The sequence below is a fragment of the Polypterus senegalus genome, chromosome 13, assembly GCF_016835505.1.
Source record: "Polypterus senegalus isolate Bchr_013 chromosome 13, ASM1683550v1, whole genome shotgun sequence".
NCBI lineage: Eukaryota > Metazoa > Chordata > Cladistia > Polypteriformes > Polypteridae > Polypterus > Polypterus senegalus.
Genome location: NC_053166.1, coordinates 29513496 through 29533329, shown reverse-complemented (window position 1 = coordinate 29533329; position 19834 = coordinate 29513496). Strand labels below are relative to the sequence as shown.

General features: G+C 38.3%; 1 protein-coding gene across 1 annotated transcript; it reads right to left on the bottom strand.

The window, feature by feature from the left end:
- Positions 1–16244: 16244 nt before the first annotated feature.
- Positions 16245–19662, bottom strand: LOC120542785 (heart- and neural crest derivatives-expressed protein 1-like). Its single transcript, XM_039775436.1, has 2 exons — positions 18876–19662; positions 16245–17068 (listed from the first exon to the last, which is right to left on the bottom strand). Exons 1-2 carry the CDS (start codon positions 19353–19355, stop codon positions 16973–16975), a joined length of 576 nt encoding a protein of 191 aa, XP_039631370.1. The 5' UTR covers positions 19356–19662; the 3' UTR covers positions 16245–16972.
- Between the last annotated feature and the right edge of the window lie 172 nt (positions 19663–19834).

Below are 19834 nucleotides of genomic sequence, written 5' to 3'. Positions count from 1 at the left end.
GTTCAGGGAAGAAACCAATCCTAGCAGCATCAGGGCGACGCCAGTCCTGGATCGAACACCATTCCACCATAATACACGTATATACCCATGTCCACACAATGAATATTCACCATCACCCACTAACGGCATCTGTGTTTGAGATGGAGGACGTGATGTAAGAAAACCTTTTCAGACACAGAAGGGACATGCAAACTCCGGAGACTGGGCTGAGGTTGGGGATTGTGGAACTATGGGAATGCAATTCTGACCACTCTACCATTGTGCCGCTATCAATCGTAATTGCATTGTTCAGTAAATTAAAGTTAGTCTTTTTATCCATCTTTGGCTGAATTGTACTATATTTACATTTTAATGCAAGGCCCAGTTATTTTGCTGAGTTTGACCCATACTTGGACTACATAATACAGCATGCAGCTTGTTGGATTCCCTTGTTTTAGCTGTGCAATGCTACCGCTAGATGGCAGTGTTACTCACACAAGTTCAGCCAGACTGGTCTCAATCAATTTGTCTCTTTAATGTGTGTAGTGCTGCCTGCACTGAGGATGGAAGAATATTCTCAAGCATTGGTTATGTTCATTTTTTGATGATAAAGCAATTTCTAAGAGTTTTGTATACGTATTATCCATTTCAAACCTTTACAAATGTAGAACATCGGTGTGGTTTGTTATAATGACACAGTTGAAAGGACTGCTGCTACACAGCTTTCAGATCCTGGCCAAGTCATTGTCTGGTTTTCTCTTTGTACTCCAGTTTGCTCCTTCAGTGCAGGTTATGTGCGTAAGAGAGTCGACTCTGTTGAAATTTGAGAGGTCTTGGGCACAAAACATACCCACTGATAGAACCCTGGACAAGGTGCCAGTCTATGGCAAGTGTTACAAGCCTGCAGAGATTGTGTTGGCGTATCCTTCCCAAACCCCCCGTCTAACTAAATTGTTTCCAAGTACTCCAGGTTTCCTAAAGATGTATGTGTAGTTGTTTGACTACACAATATTGAAACATCCTTGCTGTCACTGTATTGGTGCACTGATTGGTTCCTGTATTATGCTTAATGGTACTGGAATCGGCCCTAGATCTCCATCACCCTCTAACTGGATTAGGCTGATATTGGTCTGAGAATTTATGGATAAGCAGAGAAAATGAATGAATGAAAGACTAACAGTCCATTTACATGTACAGGCATGATCCGGTTAAGGCAGAAACCAAGTTCCCCTTATCAAGCGGGGTCATTTTCGCTTGTAATTCGACCTCTCCAAATTAGAATCATTGCTGTTATTGAACTATCTGGAGTATAAACACGTTTGGTCTCTTTGTAAAGGTAACATTCTCTAGTTTCACCCTTAGTAGTCAGAATCACTGTAGGTGTGACTGATCAAAAGTTATGCACATTAGAACTCACAAAAAAACGAATTTTTTTGTTCTCGCCTAAGTTTTTTATGAAAATAAAGGAAAATAAAGCTGCAGTAGGTAGGTGGGGACAGAAACACACTATGTACCAACAGAATAACTTGTTGACTACTCACATTTCAAATTTGAAAAGAATACCTGTAAAAATGACATTTTTTACACCAGTTTTTATGTGGGCATGCCCAGGGGCTTTTTAGAGGGACCATTATCCACATTTTGGAACATATGGAAAAAGTGTAATAACTTTTGAATGCTTCAACCCACATATATCAATGAGGGCTCTACTGAAAGCTTACACCTAAAGGAATCTATATCTACACACAGTGTCACTCTATTAGTTATAAAAACAATAAAAAATACACATTTCTATGTAAAAATAGTCAATACAAGTCTTATGGGCCAAAAATATATTTATATTTTTTTTTTTTTATAAAATGCACACAAACTATATACATTTCTTTTACAAACTGTTACAACACAGCTCAGCGTTTTTCCATGTGCCACTTGATGGCAGCAATCACTAGCAAGCAGAAAGCACAAGGCGTGGCACATGTCGCTCTCTGCCATTAGACGTCTCCTGGGCGGTTGAATACTTTCGCGCGTACATGCATCTATTATTTAATCAAGCGTTTATTTACGTTTAAACTTCTACTTTTATTCATATTTAAAATGCGAAAAAACTTGGCGAAATCACAATAAACAACCACGCACCAACTCTGCAGACTGGCACAAATGCCACCTTCGCAGCTCGATCGTTTGTTTACAAGTTAGTATGGCAAGTTACATATCAAAATGCTCGGCTGCTCATTGGCTGTAAGTTTTGAGTGTCAGTCACAGTGTCCAATCAAACTGGTAGATTCTACCAGGGTTTGGAGCTTTACGTCATCCTTCAAGCTGTCTGTGACACTCGTTGGCTATACGAGGTGCCAGTCAACCCCAGACCCGTCGTAATTGGCCAACTTAGGTGTCGATCAGAAGCTAACACTTCCGTGTTTCATGCAGTAGCATGGTTATCACCGACAGAAACAAATTACGTCTGATATGATCAATATAAATGAAAAAAAATTACATAGGTGGTCTCAAGTTATGAAACGTTTTCTGGAGTTTTTGTCCCTTTGAGGATATATCGTGTGTTTTGTACCTAAATCGTTTTACTGGATTATATTCGCTGGAGCCTTACGGACACAATGGGATCAATACTGCTCGGAAATATTGATGTTTGACTTGCAGGGGGTCTTCAAAGGTAGGCACAGTCAACTCTTAAAAGTATGTACTTCTCTGTAAAAAAGGCTTTAGTGTCAGTGCTGTGGTTGTTGTGTGTCAAAATGGTTTATATCATCGGTAAGACGAGACTTTAAAGTTTCATTTGATGGGTAGTATGTCGAGATGCATGGCAGATGGGCATGCACACATTACTGTAACGTTTTTAAAACGCTGTTATGTCCCGGGACCGGTACGTGTGCGCGTTAAGGGGTTAATAATCCCCATTTACACGCGCAAGTCATTTTCTGGAGTTCTCCTTTGTCAAAACACTCATTAAACTGCGCAAACAAAAAGAGTTAAACATCATTATCAGCCAACGTAAATGCAAAAATAAACATGACAACCTGTGATGATTTGCTTGTGTTTGCTTTATAAATGTTTAGTCAAATTGACACTTTGTGTGTAGGCTTCTGTTACCAGATTGCACTCTTTACTGGTTGGTTGTGTGGCTGAGCCCTGCAGAGGACTGACCCGGAGCGGATGCTTCTTGCTTTACACCTAAATACTACTGGTATGATAATAGCTTGGATATTTATGCTTTAATAAATTTAGTGTTACGTTGGGTTACTTGTTACTTTAAAAAATTGGAATATGTAATTCACATTACTTTTAACATGTTACGTTACTGTTCTTGAGATTTTGTTGCTGAGTTTAGCACGGCACATTCAGCCTATTAATGTAAATTTAGTAATTTCTGAAATTTTTAGAGATAATATATAGCCAAGAGAACTAATTATGCAATTGACTGAACATTTGCTTCTGGAAATTTAGCTGGTGGATGCTTTTACCCATGGCGGTTGGAAGCATGTGCAAAGCAAATACATGTGCAGGCTGACAGAGTGCAATGGAAAATCCTCGGCTCTAACAAGGTTAAGGGTTTACATGGCCACATAATTGGGTTATTTGTGGAGGAATCTTCCTCTGATAATCGGGTTACTCAGAGGCCAATGACCTGGTTCCTGTAATCGGAATAAGGGTTTACATGACATTTTAGAAATTGAGTTTTTGTTGAATAACCGGGGTACTGATGCTCCTGTGAACATGCAAAGTTTGACAAGAACAGACCATTCAGTCCAACAACACTTGTGAGTCCAATCCTCCTAATGTCTTTTGAAATATCATCAAAATTTGAAGGTCCCTAAAGTCCTACTCTCCACCACACTGCTTGGTCACTTATTCCATGTGTCTGTGGTTTTCTGTGTTAACAAAAACGTTATAATGTTTGTGTGAAGTTTACCCTCAACATGTTTCCACCTGTGCCTCTGTGTTCCTGTTGAAGTGACAGCCGGGTTCCTCTGCACTAATTACGTTCACAATTTTTAACACTTCAATTATGGAATCAGCCTAGTTGCTCTTCTGTTTTGTTTTGTTTTTTTCATTTGGCCATCAATTATCACTTAACTCAATAATAAGTGAAAAAAAGGTTTTGAGAAAGATTTACAAATTTCTTAAAAATCAAAAACTGAAAACTTTCTTATACAGTACAATTTCGGTACTTTGTAGAAGCCCTTTTTTGGCAGCATTAGAACTTAAGAGTCAGTTAGTCAATCATTTTCCAACCTGCTATATCCTAACACAGGGTGACAGGGGTTCTGCTGGAGCCAATCCCAGCCCGCACAGGGCGCAAGGCAGGAACAAACCCCGGGCAGGGTGCCAGCCCACCGCAGGGCACACACATGCACACACTAGGGACCATTTCAGGATCGCCAGCGCACCTAGACTGGACAGTGGGAGGAAACCCGAGCACCCAGAGGAAACCCACGCGGACATGGGGAGAACCCAGGTCAAATAACTGCGAGGCAGTAGAGCTACCGCTGTGCTACCGTGCCGTCTGAACTTAAGAGTCTTCTTGGGTAAGTTTCCACAAGCTTTGCACACCTGGATTTAAGTAGTTTATCCAATTCTTTCTAGCAGGTCTTCTAAAGCTCCATTACATTAGATGGGAAATGTCTGTAAACTGCCATCTTCAAGTCTCTCCACAGATGTTCTATGGGGTTCAGGTCTGGGCTTTGGCTGGGCCACTTAAGGATACTCATGGACTTGTTCTGAATCCACTCCAGCATTGTGTTGGCTTTATGCTTTAGGTCATCATCATTCTGAATCTGAGGTTATATGCACTCGCTAGCAGATGTTCTTCAAGGCCTCCTCTATCTTTGGCTGCATTCATCCTTCTGTCAATTCTGTCCCTGCCCCTGTTTGTTTCATCAGACCACAGAATCGTTTTCTTCCTTAAATGGCATTTAGCAAACAGCAAGTGGGCTGGCATTTGCCTTTTTATTCAAGAGTTGTTTCCATGTAACCACACTACCATAAACTCCTTGTTGATGGAGTTCCTTCCTCCTGGTCCTCCCATCTCAGCAAAGGATTTCTGCCGCTATGTTAGAGGGGCCATTGGGTTGTTGTTTACCTCCCAGACTAAGGCCCTTCATGCCTTCTTATTGAGTTTGACTAGATGACCAACTCTAGGAAGAGTCCTACTGGTTCCAGACTTCTTCCATTTCACATTTATTGAGGCAACTGTTCCCCTGCGATCAACCAAGTCTTTTTCCCTTGATGTATGCCCTGCCTCAGTTTGACTGCAGAGGTCTACAGAGGGTTTCTTGGAATTCCTAGCTTGTTTTTGTCTTGGGTAAATTGTGGGGCCTCATATGCACAGGTCTTTCTAAATGATGTCCAGTCAGTTCACTTTGCCACAGGTGAACACCAGTCAAGTTCTAGACACATCTCCAGAGGAACCTGAGCTCACTCTGGATTGGAGTATCACAGCAAAGGGTCTCAATGCTTCTATGAATGACAGGCTTCCATTTTTGATTATTAATAAATACATTTGCAAACCTTCTTGAAAACGTTTTCATTTACTTATTTGGCTGAAGCCATTAACTCAAGAAGATTTACAACCTTTATGGTATAATTGGTTCCATTTCTTTTGTTTTTGTTTTTTTAATTGGAGCGCAGGCCACTCAAGCGACCTGGTCAGGGTCACACAATGTCAGTAGTGGGATCTGAACCCAAAACCTCAGGGTTTGAAGTCCAAAGCCTTAACCTGTCCACCACACTGTCTGCCTTTCATTCATTTTATCATTATGGGTTACTGAGTATAGATTGATGGATAAAAATAACAAATTTGTTCTTGTAAAATGAAATCTGCAACACAGTAAAGTGTGCAGAAAGTGAAGAGGTCTAATAATTTCTGAATCCACTGTAAACTACACATGCACACACATCTGTGACAGTCCTTTGTCCATTTTGTTCAATTTGGGGTCATGAGTGTTGAATCCTAATTATGAGATACATGAACAATAAATATGGTAAATATGGAAGGTGTAATTATCAGAGTGGACAAATGTAAACTGAGTGATGCCACCTAAATTATGGACTTTAAGACATTTGTCCTGAGCCATTTAAGGAATCTTTGAAGTTTTAATGCCTTCTTAATGCCATTAGAAGAAGGGCCTGATTTATTGGTCATTTTGTGTGATATGCATTATGTGTCATTCTTGGCAGCACATCACAATGTATTTTCTAGCATGTGACAATCTGAATATGTAGTCTACAGGCCCTCTGGTGAGCTTGAACCAAACCTGAGCACCTCATGGTGCCTTGATCTTGCAAAGTCAAGATTCTATTGCTTTTCTGCAAGCCAAATGTGCAAGGGCCCTACTGAAAAGACTCGTATTCCAAAATGCTGACCAAAACCTTCTGAAAAAAGAGGCAGTGCCAACCAGAGCTCATCTGGTTTATGTTTTTATGTGTGGGCACAGACTGCACTGAAAAGGGTAGACTTAAAGTCGTTCTTCCACAAATACATTTTTGGGGGAGTCCTTTTCTTTTACAGTGACCTGGGGACCCCCAGCTATCCTCACAACAGTCAGCTCTTGGTGGGATGCCAATGCATTGCATGGCACAGTAATGCATGCAGGTTGAAGACTATTAATGATAATACCTTGTTCTGCATGTGTCTTCACTGATGGATTTAGCATGTCACGCTCCTCACTATGGAGTGCAGACACGTAATGCTGCATTTAGTGCTGATCCCTTGTATCTCAGGCTCTGTGGGTGTGTGTTAGCAGTACCGCTGAGGACTCAGGAGAGGGAGACAGAGATAAAGTACTCTTATCTTGGGGAGGTATGATGGCACAGTGGTTGGCACTACTGCTTCAATTTTTTTTCATATTTTGTAATGGATGGGACAATCGGACTAATCCACGCTGTTAAACTGCAGCTCCAGAATCTTTTACAGTTAATTCAATATAATGTTAAAATGTTCACTGTTAAAAGTTTGGGTATTCTGTGTGTGAGATAAAATGTCAATATTGTATACAGTTTGTGTTTAAGTATAGAGTGGAGTGTGTATGTAAACATTTATAGATATGTACACCTTAAACGGCACAATGGTAATAACACACCTTTTGTAACCTGCTTCTTGTAGACCTCAAACTCTTCTGACCAAGCACCATTAGGTTAATCGGTGACTAGTGTTGATCAGCAAAATTCACCAAAGAGTTCTTCATAGCGGATTTGCACGGTTCGCCAGTAACCTCATTTGCTAAATTCTTCCCTGAACATTCACTGTGCAGAAAACTTCGTATTTTTTTCCCCGGCCATGATGCTTTGGAAGGCATGCATGATATCACAAAGCTGTAGCTACCAGTGTTGGAGGGGACTGTCGCTACCTGATCTGTGCCGCCTGCCCGATTTGTGTCACATGTACACAGAACTTTCACGTGTGTGTACGTACTGTGAGCTTACTGCACACTTTACGGTGCTACTCCCCATCTGCTTTAGACATGTGTAAATAATTTACAGCGTGGTCACGTGTGTATGATGTCACTACCCAATTAGTCCTCTGGCAGGATTTGCACCCCACAGGAATTTTAAAAAATGAAAAAAACTCACACAATTTTAATTTTAGCTATACATTAGAAGACCATACTTGCGACTATTACTGCAAAACCTTACTGTTTTGCATTAATGTATTGTACGTTGTGTCTTCACTTCTGGATTTAGCATGTCATGCTCCTCGCTATGTAGTGCAGACGCACGATGCTGCATTTAGTGTTGATCTGTTGCATCTCTGGCTCTATGGATGTGTGTCAGTCATACTGGTAAGGGCTCTACTGTATTATAATCCACTCAAAACTAGTTCAGTTTCTCCTTCCTCCTTGCCTTGAGTACATTTCGCTGAGTTTGACAAAATTCCTATAATTCCCAAAGATTGCTCCGTTTTCTTCAAAGTGGAAGTGAAGTAAATTCAGTGGAGTTCACTTATCACTGTTGAGTGACTGAATTGGGCCCAATATGTGTGAATGTGCCCTGAGATGGACTTGTGCATCTGCAAGGTTGGCTCTTGCTTTGCACCTGATGCTGTTAGTATGGGCTCTGCACTTCTTTACATTGAAACAGGTAGACTTCAGAAGTGAATTTATTAGCTTTTTTGGTATTTTTGATATGATGGCTTATCACTTATATCAACAACATTTATTTCTATACAACATAGTCACATACAAGGGTGTAGTTAAAAATGCTTCACAATATGTCAAATTAGCTTTGAGTAGTGATAAAAGCGCTATATAAATTTTATTATTATTAGTATATGTGTGTAAGTGTAATCAAATTCAGCCGTTCCGTACTGTACACAGGATGTACGCGACAATAAGATGCTTTCATTGGAATAATTCAACAGCATTGATGTGCATGCAACATAAACATAATGTGTATATTATTGAAGTAAATGCTCATAAAAATTTATACAAAATAATTTTTAGTTTACAAAATTTAACAAGTTATAAATGCATGAAATTATACATGTATTGCTTTATATTTCACATATAGTATATTATTAAAATGATATATAAATCATATAAAATTGTATACATTTTGCGTATTTTTTTTAAAGAAGTCTTTAATTAACTTGTTTTAAAGAAAACAAATCTTGCTGAACACCTGTCAACCTCTTCGTGGCAAAGTCGCAGAGGAGCGAGCGAACGAACATGAAGGCCCGCCCCCATTCCTTCAACATTCCGGAGTCCAGCCCAATAACAGCTTAGGCTGCATTCACGTGCTTTTGGACAGACGGTAAAAAATTGTTTCCGAGTCAGAAATTCCACATACAAACTCTACGATCTGAAAGCTACAAATCAGACAGTACGGAGAACACAAGATTTTTTTTTTTTTTTTAAATTTAAATTAATAAATTAAAATTAAAAAAAGTTACAAGCTAAAGAAAAGCGAGTGCAAACATTACAAAATTCGGAACTCGCAATTTCTGACCTCTGACCCGGAAAGCAAAAAGAAAACGGACCCCAAAGTCCCGCGTTTGTACGACTTCAGATTATGGCGTCAGTCGAAAATGGCGACGTACACTGTGATCAGTACGGACAGTAACACTTTATAGTTTTAATTTGTTTATTAAAACGATTTATTAATAAACGACTAACCTCAATACCTCAAAATATTGCGTAGTTAAGCAGTAACATTACCTGAACAAACAGTAACGGACCAACCGATGTTCTGATTCGCGCTTTTTCAGTCAATTTTTATTCGCAACTTCCAAAAGCATAACAGTCTCTTTTAGACATGACAATATATCTTTTTGGGCCTTTCTTGCTTCTTCTTTGATCCAGACTATAGAACTGTTAGTTGGCGATTGTTGCTGGAATTGCAGCTAAACACCAGCAACCGGACCAACCCACTTGTTGTGCGATTCGCGTTTTCAGTCAATTTTTATTCGCAACTTCCAAAAGCATGTGACATCCGACTTCCTAGAATGACAATATATCTGTCGGCCTTTCAGGCTTCTTCTTTGATCCAGAGTTCAACTGTTAGTTGGCGATTGTTAAGCGTTGAGCTCTTGCTCAAGAGAATTTAAGAATATTTTAGTAAAAAGAAATGCGTGAGATATGTTGTGAGCATGCAGCTGAATGATTTGACATGTCAGTAAACCAACACGAGCAACATTAATTTTTTCATGTTGATATTGTTTGCTTTGTCCAGCATTGGTCATCATAGACTACTAGGTTTATCCCCAAGATTAAAAGAAAATCTCATCATTACCAAATGCATGGGGATATTCCTTTAAACTGCAATTCCAAAACAAGTGTAATATTTAAAATAAATACAATAAAACACTGGATATTTTTATAAATAAAAAGGGCCGTGCAAAAATGATGGACATGGAGTAGATCCGAAAATGGCAAGAGCAGAAATGATAAGGAGAACGAAACCTAGAAGCATTTTTAGCTAATCGAGATTTTTGGGGCATCAAGCACCAAAAGAAGCATGTTAAGTAAGAGCACAGCGAGGATTAGTAGACTTGAAAACTGTAAATGAAAAAGAAGAAGAAGCTGCGAGTCCTCTGTGAGATCGAGGGCAGTTCAGGTGAGCGAATAGGGAAAGGCAGAGGATGCGCATGCAGGTCTACGTCAAAAAGAACCAAACTCTAAAATAAAATGCTGGCAACTGTGCTGTACGTGACACTGCAAACTAATAAGGGTGCCTTTATGACTGTTTAAATTTAAAGGTTAAGATTTGCTTTTTTTTCCATATGTACATTAACAAAATAAATTGGGTTCTGAATTAAATATTCCTACACAATTTTTTTCTTTGTGCTTTCTCCAACAGAATGCATTTTTTAACTTTCAATGACTGTCTTTTTTTGTCTTGTGACAAAATAATTTAAGCATGGGTAAAGTTAAATTGGTAACCTGTGAAAGTCCTTTTGCTTTTTCTCATCAGTAAATTGTTTTCAGTTATGTTATCTGAAGTGACGAAACTTTCTTTCTTTCTTTCTTTCTTTTGGATGTTTTTAAACGTTTCTTTTAGATGTTTAAGAAATGACTTTCTGAATTTCCAAATTTAATAAAAAGTTGGCGTTTTTTCGCAGTTGCATGAATTTCCTGTAGTGTTGTAAACAGCGCCCTGATGTCGAGGGCGATCGACGGCCAAATCATTTAACATCAAGAAAGGTTCCGTGAGGACTAGACAGATTTAACTTTAAAATTAAAGGCATGCTAGAACCAAATACATCTAATTCTGGGTAGTAGACACTGGACCGACAGCACTGGGGAGTGCAAGGCAGGAGCCATTCCTGGACAGCATGCCAATCAATCACAGACATGCAAACGCACAGTTTGGAGTTGCCCGTGTTAGTAAAAAAAAAAGTGAAAAAAAAAAAACCTAGCACCACAGATGAATTTGAATATTTCAAAAAGGGGTCGAATAGACTGTCGAAAAATCGGTAAAATGAAGAAAGCAGATGGTTAGGAAAGCTGAAGGCACCGAACACACAGGGCAGGTCAAATGTCTGCGTTGAGGATAGAAAATCGCAAAAGTTTAACGGAGATCCACTTAACGGTAGACTCGAGAACCAGAGAACTCCTGTGTGCAGGACACGAGGGAGACAAAACAACAACGTCTATGCGCATGTTTCACCTTAATCAAAGCATATGTTTATTTTAAATGTTTAATTATAATATGTATTCTGTCGGCTTTGGCTCCCGCTCCCCGTTCCGTTCCATTGAACTGAATTACCCGAGTCCCATAATATTATACCAGGTATTCTTCAGTCTATTTACATCACAAACTATTTGTATTTCAAATATAAACAATAAACCGCAGCTACTGATGTCGAAATGTCGGAATCGCAGACGCAATTCTGTGTTGCGCGTCCTTATCGTAGTTTAAAGACACGACGCTACTTTATCGAAGGAAGTGAGAGATAACGCGACCGTCCTGCCTTCATTAACTTTAATTAACGGTGATTGTATTATTATTTCGGTCGTTTTGTGTTCTTAACCTTGTATAAATTTAACTGCTCAGAAAATGGATTCATGATTTGATGGATAAAATATAAATAAATAATAATGTAGAGTTTTATGTCTTTATTTCTCGTTTTATTTCTTTGACATTTTGTAAAGCACTTTGAGTTACATCCTATGTATGAAAATGTGCTTTAGAAATAACTTATTGTAAAAAGGGGAATAAAGTCGGTGATACTTGTAACCACACTGCCAATCGACTTTTAATTGGCAAAAGAGGGCGGCCTTTAGTATATTCCACTGGCCAGATGACATACCTGGGAATTAAACCATCCAGTGATACTGACAGACGGGCACGGATGTAACAGCGGGCATTTCATCATAGAAGGCAACAAGCCGTGATATACTACCCTTAATACATTTTCCTCCTATAACTGTATAGAGTAAAGCTGCCATTGAGATGTTATATACTGGAAAAAATCATTCACAATTTTTTTTATTTTTGTAGACTTAACATGGCACTGCTGTTGTTAATGTCATTGTAATTTTATACTGTTCACCTCAAATAAGTTATTCGATTATTATTAATCTTGCGTGAACCTGAGCGGCTTTCCAAAATCTTGATATGTATCTTATAATACTTTGCACACGGTATATGTGTGTGTAGGTACTTTATACATACAAAAAATTATTTATTTATTTATTTATTTATTTATGTATAAAATACACACAGCTCACACAAAAACCTATCCAAAATAGATGTGTGTGCATTATTTGTATTATTATATATTTATTGCATACATTCTATTATTTTCCTGAGATCTGTTGGCATGGTGTTCAATGCGTCCAATCGAATCATACAAGCTTTACGATTTCGGCTGTTTGTACTAAAACAGTCCCCAACTTCTGTATATATTAAATAGGGTATTTTCAAAGATATGTATAATTTAGACTTTTAAAGTGAACATTTGCTTGTGCCAAAAGGTCTATAGAGTGTTTTGCGCATTTTACTCAGTCGTCTAGTGATAAGTAAGGGTTTTATGCTACTTTAAATAAGAATTTATGAAATCATGCCACGATTTCAAGTCTCTGTTCTTAATTTATGAACACTGAAGGCTTATTGTCTTCATGTATGCTCTTTGAGTTTATTTTATACTCTTAGAAAAATCATTTCAATGTAAATAACGAACTGCTCCAGTTTCCTGCGAATAAACATACGGAATGATGTTTGTTTGATGGAGTTTCAATTTGGCACTTATTTTCCGCCTTATTTATTTAAATTCGTGATTTGTTTAAATGTTCAAATCCAGGCACGCGAAATCAAAGCTTTTCTTTTTTTCCTTCACAGCATCCGACATTTGGCTGTCTTTTTGATGTCAGATTCCCCAGGAGTTCCGTCTTAGAAATCCGTTCGTGGTCACCGGAGATATCGACGTATACACGGTGGGCTGTTTGCTCTTGAGCTGTGAGTTTTGGGGTTACTTTCTTTATACAAATGTTTTCAAACCAATTAACACTCATAATTTGTAAGAGTCTGGCTGCTCTGAGGAAAAACTTGTGTCCTTTACTAAGCCGGTGTGTTAAAAAGACACCTGAACCAGCTAAAATTCACTAAGGCTTTAAATAAAATGATCTACACAAGTCCGTTAATAAAATTACAGTAAAAACATCTATTCCTATACACACAGGTACACCATTTTCTCCGTTTGTGGATTTCCAGCTAAAATGCAAATCGTATCACATACCTTCGCTTCCATTCCTACGGAAGAAGCCCTCCAATGTATTAGAGTGACAATGGGAAACGTCGGCATTACGAGAATCTCACAACTATTGCATTGGATTCCTGAATGTCAAATCATTTCTGTCCGATGAGGACTATAGGAGCTGGAAGCTTAGTAATAAAAAAAAAATTTAAGATACGCGATTCATTGTCTCCCTTTATGGATTGCAGCTACAATCATAAAGTGTATATACTGTATATTCTTTTTAAGTCTGAATCGCATATGTGAATTTGTATAAAAGATTACAGATTGGAAGAGAGGTGTATACAGATAGATTTTTATAAACATGCAAATACATTTTCAGTTAGCAGGAGAAGAATAGTATTGTTTTTTCTCAAAGCCGCAATAATTTGCTGCACGCATACGAAAACCTCTAAACCTCTAGGACCGGAATTTCTCGGCGACACCAGGCGCACGCACACCCAACCCACACACACACAAGGGGGGCAATTTAGAGATTTCGGTTCATCACTGCTCAAAGTTGAATGTATAAGGCTTTATGTCTCCCCTCAATATTTTTAGGATTACAATGTGTAACAATTTGTTTTTGTTCGTTTTTGACCCATTAATACTTCGTTTGCCCCGATGTTAAAGCTTTTGTTAAGTATATGCAGCAAATAATAGAATTTTATAAAGGTCCAATCGGAAAACTTGGATACAAACAGAAGTTCAAATTTAATAAAATCATAAAAATGTCTGAGTTGCCCGAGCATCTTTGATAGTGTGTGTGTGTGTGTGTATATATATATATATTCCCACTCGATAAAAGCAAGCAGCATTGTAAACAAATGCAGCGTCATGCTGCGGGGTAAGGAGTATCGCCAAAATAACCACCAGACTGAATTTAAAGGTAGCCACCTTCTAAAGACAACTTACATTAATTAGTCCCTTTGATGTGTTTAATTTCCTTTCAGATTTTAGCAAACATCTCACACAATATGTCATATTTCTGATTCCCAGTGTATGTTTATAATAACTGACAAGCTTTAGGATATATATGTAATTTATTTAAAGTTTTATATAACTTTAAAAATATATATAAATTGCATATATATAGGGAAAAGGGTTAAAAAATATTTTCACGCTTAAAAGAAAATAGAGTAAAAGACACGACGGTTCGGCTGTACAGCCATCATCAAGTATATATTAGTTTTTTTACACTACACTGTAATTCACTCATAAACATATGCAAATATTTATTTTGGTAAAACTGCTAATATCTAGGAATTCGAATTAATGGGAATGTTTATTCAGCAAGTGGCGTTATAATGTGAAATGAGTATGCTTGTGACTGTTAATAAAATTTCCATAAAGAAATTATATGACAAAAAGAATTTTGCTTCTAAAAAACAAACATCCACGTGTCAAAAATAAAATAAATTCTCCGATTCTGATCGGGTATCCCCGTTTCACTGATATCACGCAGCTACAGAAGTTTATCTGGGTTGCAGTTTGGATTGATATTAAACATGAACTTACACCGTTAACAAAATAAAAAATAGAAATGTCCACATCCTAACTAAATAATAATAAAGTCCCCCGTAGGACAGTGGTGGTGATAATGACTTTTTCATTCTTAGTAAACAACAAAATATGTCCTGCCAGAATAACCAATGAATTAGAAGCTAATTTTTTACATCGAGCTTGATCACGTGTACTTAATTTCTTTGGGCATTCATTTAATGGTGCAATTTTTTTAATAGTGAAATTGGATCTTTTACTGTATGTTAAAGAGTAATATTATGTAACTTAGTCCTGTTTGGCATTTGTTTCAAAACAGCCTCCATCCAGATTGGTAACCTATTTTGTAAGGTGCTTTGGATAAAAGCGTCTGCTTAATGAATGCGTGTAAATGTAATGTTAAATAAAGGCACCGAGGCTTTCAGATCCTTAAGGTATAAAAGTGGCGATAGATAGATAGATAGATAGATAGATAGATAGATAAGAACTGAAAATGCGAGGCTGAAGGCGATCGAATAAAAAAAAAAAATAAAGTTCAACAAAGCCATGTTGAATTCGGAAAGCTGTGAAAGTACAGCGCTGTGATATACCACTTACCAAATCTGAAAAAAAGAAAGATCTGCTGTTGAACGTGCACATCGACATGTATTGTATTTCTGATCACTTTATTTTAGCTAAAAGCGATTTGTTTTCATGTCAGTTTGTCATCTGTTAATATTATAAAGGCCAAACCAGCGTTTATTGTTGATGGCAGAACGTTAGGAGGTGGCGGGGAAATTTCTTTGTGTCTTTTCCCGGCAACCTAATCGAAGGGATTTTTATTAGTATTGATTACTGAGCTGCAAATAGTATTTTTGATATATATGTGAAAACAGTCGCACCGATATCCGGGAGTGTTTTGTGCGTCCTCTGAGGTGAAGACGGAGAACTCCCCAGTATTTACATGTGAATTTTAAAACTGGCAAGTTTATTAAACATAAATGAGAAGACAGAAGTGCTAGTGAGCGGTTCAAGCGCATTTTTACATTTTTTCAATTTTAATTTAGGATCAGTAATTAAATTATAACTTATTCATTGTGTTTCTAGAACTATCACATTTTAATTAATTCGTCGAGGTATAAACTTTTATATGTTTGTTGTATCATTTTACTTCAGACACACAAAATGGAAGGAATCTGCAAAAACGGTTTCCGTTAGTAATAATTTAAATGTTTCGTTACGGGGTCTTTAATTGGGATTTTACTTGCTGTGTTTAGAACTAAATGATCTTTTTTTTTTTTGACTGACGGACTCGGACAGGTTATTTTGTATCAACACTGCGTGTCTGCCATTTGCTTTAAGATTAATATTAACAGACATTTCTAATGTTTGCATTACATAATTTATTTCTATCAATCATTTGAGGTAACTGCTTGACGTTTTGGCTCTCCTGTAACACCCCAGTCTCGGCCTCTGCCGAATCGGAAATTGATAAAGAAATCGGATGCATTGCAGTAAAGTTGAAACCCTTTGTGAGTATGGTGCCTGTTTTATATCGTGCCTTTCGCCCAGAAATCATATGATGTCACGTACACAGTTCCTCTTGTACATAGTAATATTTATTGACATTTCATTTTATCCCAGATAAAATAAAAATGACTGCAATAATTGCACGTCTACTTAATGAATAGCAAATCCCTCTCGCCTCTTCTTGTTCAGTGCGTTTCGATTGTCTGTTTTTCTGTTTTTTTCTGTTTTTTGTTTTCCTTCGAAGGCACAGCTACCCCGGCGGACATATTTGTCCTTTTTGCACTGAATACATTTAACTTCAAGGATAATTAACTACATTTGTCTTTCCGTTTTGTTACCTGTATAATGTCGTCAGAAACAGGAGGTAGTCGAAGACATTTATCAAGTTCAGTATAATAAAATTACAGAAGTTCATCTGGCTGCAACACAATGGACTTTTCAAACGTGACGATTTTATTAAATTGAATGGAGAGTCAATAGCTTCTGTAGCCATCTAAGCGTTTTTGGACACGTAATAATAGTATGTCACCGTTTTAAAAGAAATGTTTACAGGAGTTCAAGGCGATAAGAGAGCATAGTGAAGGCTCCAGTGATTGCCAGCAGCAGCCCGGTGTGCAGGAGCAGACCTCTGCGGGTCCTTCCTCAGTCTGCGGTGTCATCCTCCTCGTTGCGCTCTCTCACGGGGTCAGACTCGGCCTTTACGAAGATTGCACGACTATTTGGACCAGTGGTTGTACTCCTAGTCAGACGAGCCCGACCCGACCCGACTGGCTCGACTCTGCCCGGCATTAGCAAAGGTCACTGATTGAGCTCCAAAGCCCACACTTGCTGTGGCCAGCCTGTTCTTCCTTTCAGTTTCTTGTCGTTTATTAAAGATGCTTGGGGGTCTTCATTCTGTTAAACGAAACAAAAATGTCGGTTAGTTTCATATGTTACAGACATATTTTAGAGGGTTATCAAATATATCTTTATATCCGGCAGACCTAATATCCTGTGTAAAGACACTGGATCTTCTAGAAGAAAACGTTGATGGTTTCATAATTTGTAAAAATATATTTAGATTAGCCGAATTATATATAAAAAGGGTCACTGCATCTGTGTTACTGAAATGCGGACAAGACCTGGTGTAACCAACTTCGTTTTTGTCATCGAGTGTAATTAATTTCAATTATTTTCGTGTCGTATTCTTCACGTATAATATACAGGCTCAGAGCGCTTCCACATATTTTCAACTGTAAAATATTAACAGTAAATTATTATGCCTTATTTGTAAAGTATATTAAAGACACACACACACTTGTCTGTTCTCCAATTGGAAAAAAACAGAAGAAATTTAACTATTTGCATCTGAAAGATTGTACGTCGCCATGGATAAAAGCGCCAGCCAAATAAATAAACATAAAAAGAACAATTTGAATGAAATACACGTATAGTGAGAATTTATGCAAAACATGTATGATTTTAAACTCCCGTACATCCACTTATCCATTTTCCTAATTTATTTTTATTGTCATAATCATTCTCAGACTTCTAATTTATAACGTGAATACGCGTTTTGAACACAAAACCTGAAAGTCATTGACGGTTTCAATTGTAGATACTATCATGTAAAATAAATCGATTGTAAATTACAAACATTAAAATGACGTTTTGTACATGAAATATTTTCAGTTCGTCTCCTGCTATGGCCGGGAAAAAACATTTCTAAAATTGTGATCTTCACTCTTAAAACTCCTGCTTCTTTAATGGCATTTTAATGGTTCTTTACTGGATTGAGTGGCTCCCCTGTAGCGCCATTACTTGACTAAGCACCATTTCATTCTGGGAAAGGTTCACCGCGTATGAAGTTGGTTATTAGTGTTTTGAAAACAACTTCCTAATATGTAGAATAAATAAATAAATATTTAATGTATGATGGGCTTTCTAGCAGAACACTAACAGGTTAACAAAACTTAGACATGGCCTGTGTTGCTGTACGCATTGTACTGACTTCTTGGTATTACACAAATCTGTTACCTTCTAGTCATGATTATTTACTCTGAGCAGATCTACATAAATAAACACTCTTTCTAGAACCTTCCTGTGGATACAGATCGTATATGACATCGCTCTGAAGAACCACTCGGGCACTTTGATTTTTAAGGGTCTTGTCAAATACAAGTCTGCGTCACACTTCATTCGATTTCAGTCCAAGCGTGACAGATCCTCGCCACCACAACCGCTCTCTAAACGGCACCAAGTGAAACAACGTGATCGTGACATTAGGATACATTTGTGAGAGTAATCATTACTAGCGTCGCGAAGTTCTTCCTGTGCATTTGTTACAATTGTGTTTAACTCTCTAAATTATTAAAACGGGCGGTTTGTACAGTGTAAAACATTTTAGGTCACTGGGTTCAGCATATAGTAATAATAATAATGTGTTTGCTGAATGAGATTAGCTCCTGCTGTTCCTCGAACCTGTTCTGGAAAAGCAGGTTTGGAAGATGAATGAATATAATATAACGGGTGTTTGCTTTAAAATATGCGCTCTTGTTCCATTCCACGGCGAAATGACCTTACGATTACATTCAAGTGGTCAGCATCAGAAGTAATGGTTCCTCTGATGTTCATTTCTCTCACTCTTTTTCTCTGCCTTTCTTAATACATACAGCCTCTGCGAATTACAAACACGCGACCTATACGGCACCCGCCTCCTTACCAGTTCTCGTTTCCTTTTAATCTCCCTGCTGTCGAACTTCTTGATCTCCGCCTTGAAGCCCTCTGTCTCTCCTGTCTGGCCGTCTTTGGCCAGCACGTCCATTAGGTAGGCGATGTAACTGGTTGCCAGTCGCAGTGTTTTGATTTTTGACAGTTTGGTGTCCGCCGGCACATTGGGGATACATTCTCTGAGCTCGGCGAAGGCGCTGTTGATGCTCTCAGTCCTGCGCCGCTCTTTTTTGGGAGCGGCTCCTCGTCTCTTTCCCATTCGGCCCGAGAAGGACTCGAAGTGCCTGTGATCCTGTGCTGGCCCTGGGACCCCTAAATCCGCATTGTAATGATGGATCTGGAAATCCGGAGAGACTTCGCCGTGGTTTAAGACCCAGCCTGGAAAAAATTGGGCTTCTTGATGGCACCGTTGAACAAATGGGAACGTTTCGTGTACCATATGATGGTGTTGGTAGCTCCCGATAAGGTTCATTGTGAAAACAGTAGACTTTAGCTCGAAACGCTTTGATATTTTTTTCAGACCGAGTTGAAAACGTTCCCATCCACAAATAATTTTTAAATATGCTGCTTCACAAGATGCACAAGTAAGACATCTTTAAAACTGTCATCGACTCTGTTTAAGCGTTAGATTGAGTAAAACGCGTTGAACATGAATTGACCATTCTGTGTTAAAAGGCAACCATAAAACAACTCTTCGATCCAAGATGAAGGCCTTTTATAGTAAGAAAAACAATCCCCCGGACCTCAGTTTCGATTGTTCATCAAATTTAACCCTTGCTACTTCATAGGGGGCGAGTTTATATCACCTTAAAGTTCTGCGCAGGGCGTTTAGCGCACCAATGAAGTGAGCAAGAGCGTGACGAGGCGTGGGTGTGGGCGGGGCATCCTCTAATAAAGTGTGTGTGTGTGTCTGTTTGGTCCGAGTTGGGATGGGGGAGGGGATGTGGGTCA